Consider the following 3,214-nt stretch of genomic DNA (forward strand, 5'->3'; position numbering starts at 1 on the left):
TCATTAACCAGTGGAAATGCCCTTCATATCAAAAATTGTCTGTCTAGCCAAGTTTTAAAATCTTATATCCAGCCAAAAAATAAACATATTTTTGATCTTGTTTTGAGACGGGTTTACTAAACAATAACAGAATGTGTAAAATTAATAAACTTGTTAGGAGAACAAAAAAGATTATTTATTTTGTAATCCTGGAAATTTGACTCAAATTAAGTGAAAAATCTGCCAATAGAGTAACACAATTTCACTTGGTAAGATTCTTGAAATAAGACAAATTTGAGTCAATAAAGTGATTTCAAGAAGTGAATTCCACTTCTCTCCAGCTAAACACGCCAACAAATCTACTCGCTCTTTTACGTCCAAGTGAAATTTTCTTACTCTATTGGCAGATTTTTCACTGAATTTGAGTCATGTTTCCAGGTTTGGGATTGATACTTTATTCATTTCATTTAAAAAAAAATAAACAAAATTAGGAAAATACATTACACAAATCAAAAGAAAAATAAAACAAAAGGTATCAGAAGAAGAATAAATCTTATAATGTCTGCTCCTTTTATCCCCAGAATATATTCAAACTAAACAAATACAAAACAGTACAAATAAAAACAAAAACATCAACTCTAACAACAATTCATATAGTTTCTAATTTTATTTTTCCATATACAGGAGGTCTGCAACCTTTACGATCAAAAGAGCCATTTGTGCTCTGAGTCTCACTAATAAAATGTGTCCAGAGCAACAAAACAAGCTACAACTGTGATTAGCAAGTGGTGGTCCGTGGGCCTTTACAAGGCCTTTTTGGGAACCTTTACGGTCAGTGGAGGAGACATAAAACTAAAAAATATACATCATTAATATTATATTTTTTTATTATACACGTCAGGTCAAATAAAAATACCAAATTAATTCAAACAAGAAAAATGCTGTATGTAGTTTATAATGAATTTCATAAAAACTAGTACAACTGAATTACTCAGGCATTTCTTTTCTAATTCTTATTTTTATGTAGTCTTCAAATTATTTAAAGGTAATTCTGATGTATTTGAGAAAAAAAATTATAGAAAGAAATTGGAATATTTAACTGAACAACAGGCTAGCATGAGCTGACATTTTACTTTTTGTATTAGTAGTATTGATCGCATATTTTCATACAAATTGATTTCTGTTGTGGGTATAAAAAAACAAAACAAAACAATTATTCTGTTATATTTGGTCACATTTTCAAAGAGCCACTGCAGAGGGAGCAAGGAGCCACGTGTGGCCCCAGAACCGCAGGTTGCAGACCCCTGCCATATACCTTCAGAAAACTAGTTTTATATAAAATGCCTGATGGATTCGAGAAAAGAAGATCTGTAAGTTTGGTTGTTGGATTATTGAAGCGGTCAACAAACTACTAGCATGAGCTAATGTTTCACTGCTTGTATTAGTAGTTGTATTAAAAAAGCTAACCTTTTCTGTTGTGGGTATAAAAAACAACAAGCAAAACAATCTAACTTGTTAGTTTCGAAGCTTCAACGAGCTGCAGAGAGCGAGCCGCAGGTTGCAGACCCCCGTCACAGAGGAAAGGCTTCAGAATGTGATGAGGCAGAACAATCCTCAGCTAGTCCCACAACACAAGCAGCTTGTAATTCTGGTCAGCATCTCTCACCGTGAACAATGAAGGCCGAGCGCGGTGGCGTCACTGGAAGCCATTCACACTCCTGACTGCTAACACCACACTCGGGGAGCGTGCGTGTGCGGGCCGCCCGTCACCGGTCAGAGCGCGCTGAGGTCCGTAAGCCCCCCCGGACAAAAGGACCGAGGATGGGCACGCGTTTTTACGACTGGCTGCTCAGCAGTGTTTCAAAATCCATTCACAGTTTCCTGGCATCGAACTCTATCCCCCCCGCACACACACCACAACACACCACCCACCTCCCTAACCCAGCAGCACCTAACGCTCACACAGTCATAAAGCTGCAGAGAAGACATGAACACAGGCATGTTGGGAATCCCTGCTCTGTGTGAACRCGACATTTCTTTCTCCTCCACTCTGTCAGTAAACATGACTGTGTGTCAAACAYGTGGTATAAATATTAAAACAATACCTTCCCTGTATCCACCAGCCTGCAGACWTCGTCCAAGGCAGGTCCATCCGGAGCGTAAAAAGCCCACCTGTAGAACACTCCGTTTGATATGACGTTCTAGGAGACAAACAGAAAATAAAATGAAACTAGACATGGRTTTTTACSATGTAAAAACAAGTGTGCATTGTCATGTAGCATGTCACTGCAGCATGCCTTTGCCTGCAGCAGTGGACTTGCAGAATGAACTGYGACCAAGTTCAAATGTGTTTTCTAYACCAGCTTGTGCTTGTCAAGTCAGCAGGTATTTGTAATGAGGATAATTGTGTGACAAGATGAAGTGTGTAGAGATTWTTTTTGTTAAAGTTGCTGTAGCTGGGTTTTAACCTTGATCTCCTACATGAAAGCCCATGGCACTAACYATTAGACCATTGGAGCTGTGGMAGAGGGGATTGYCAGGAGTTGGTTTGTATGTGTGCAGAAAGAGGCCACATTGCCAATGCAATCTTTGACACTAAACTGCAATATATTACAACAATAGGACAACATTAAGACAGTATTACAGTAAAACATCAAAATACAATCATATTAATATTGTAATCACTGAACTACTGAGTTTAAATATTATTAAACTATGGTGCAGTATCATAGAAGGCAGTAATGGACCAATACAAGGCTCCATTGACTGCCATTGAAATGTATTAAACGTTAATGCTTCAAAAACTATACGTTTTACAGGTACCAAAAGGCATAGCCATCATTTGGCACAGGAGCTTTACAGATATAAATTACAATGGCAGCTCTAGGAGAAAGTGTGCAGGAGGAGAAGCATGCCAAATTTCAGATGACTTGGATGGGAAACGAATCRCAATAGTGTGCATTGCTTTGGCAATGCACACTGATAATACTGATGTGGTACTAAACGATACTATACTCATCACTTCCAGTTTCCAGAAATATGAGACCCATTACCTCGAAACGAGGATTAAATCTAAAAGTTATAAGTGGAGAAATAGGCAGATATAGTGTTTTGATTAAAACGCTTGCAAAAATTACATTTTGTCAAAATATAACAAATAAATGTAAATAAATTCTATAAGTTTTCAATGAAGAAGCTTTCAACTTTAGGAGATGTATTATAGAGGCATTCAACC

General features: G+C 37.4%; 1 protein-coding gene across 1 annotated transcript in view; it reads right to left on the reverse strand.

The window, feature by feature from the left end:
• LOC106522613 (reticulon-4-interacting protein 1 homolog, mitochondrial) overlaps nt 1-3,214 on the reverse strand; it is a 12,935-nt gene that overhangs the window by 2,040 nt on the left and 7,681 nt on the right. The window contains exon 8 of the mRNA XM_014015686.1: nt 2,085-2,180. Within this exon, the coding sequence (XP_013871140.1) occupies nt 2,085-2,180 (96 nt within the window). The remainder of the gene's footprint in view (nt 1-2,084; nt 2,181-3,214) is intronic.

The sequence above is a fragment of the Austrofundulus limnaeus genome, unplaced genomic scaffold (assembly GCF_001266775.1).
Source record: "Austrofundulus limnaeus strain Quisiro unplaced genomic scaffold, Austrofundulus_limnaeus-1.0 Scaffold133, whole genome shotgun sequence".
Lineage (NCBI taxonomy): Eukaryota > Metazoa > Chordata > Actinopteri > Cyprinodontiformes > Rivulidae > Austrofundulus > Austrofundulus limnaeus.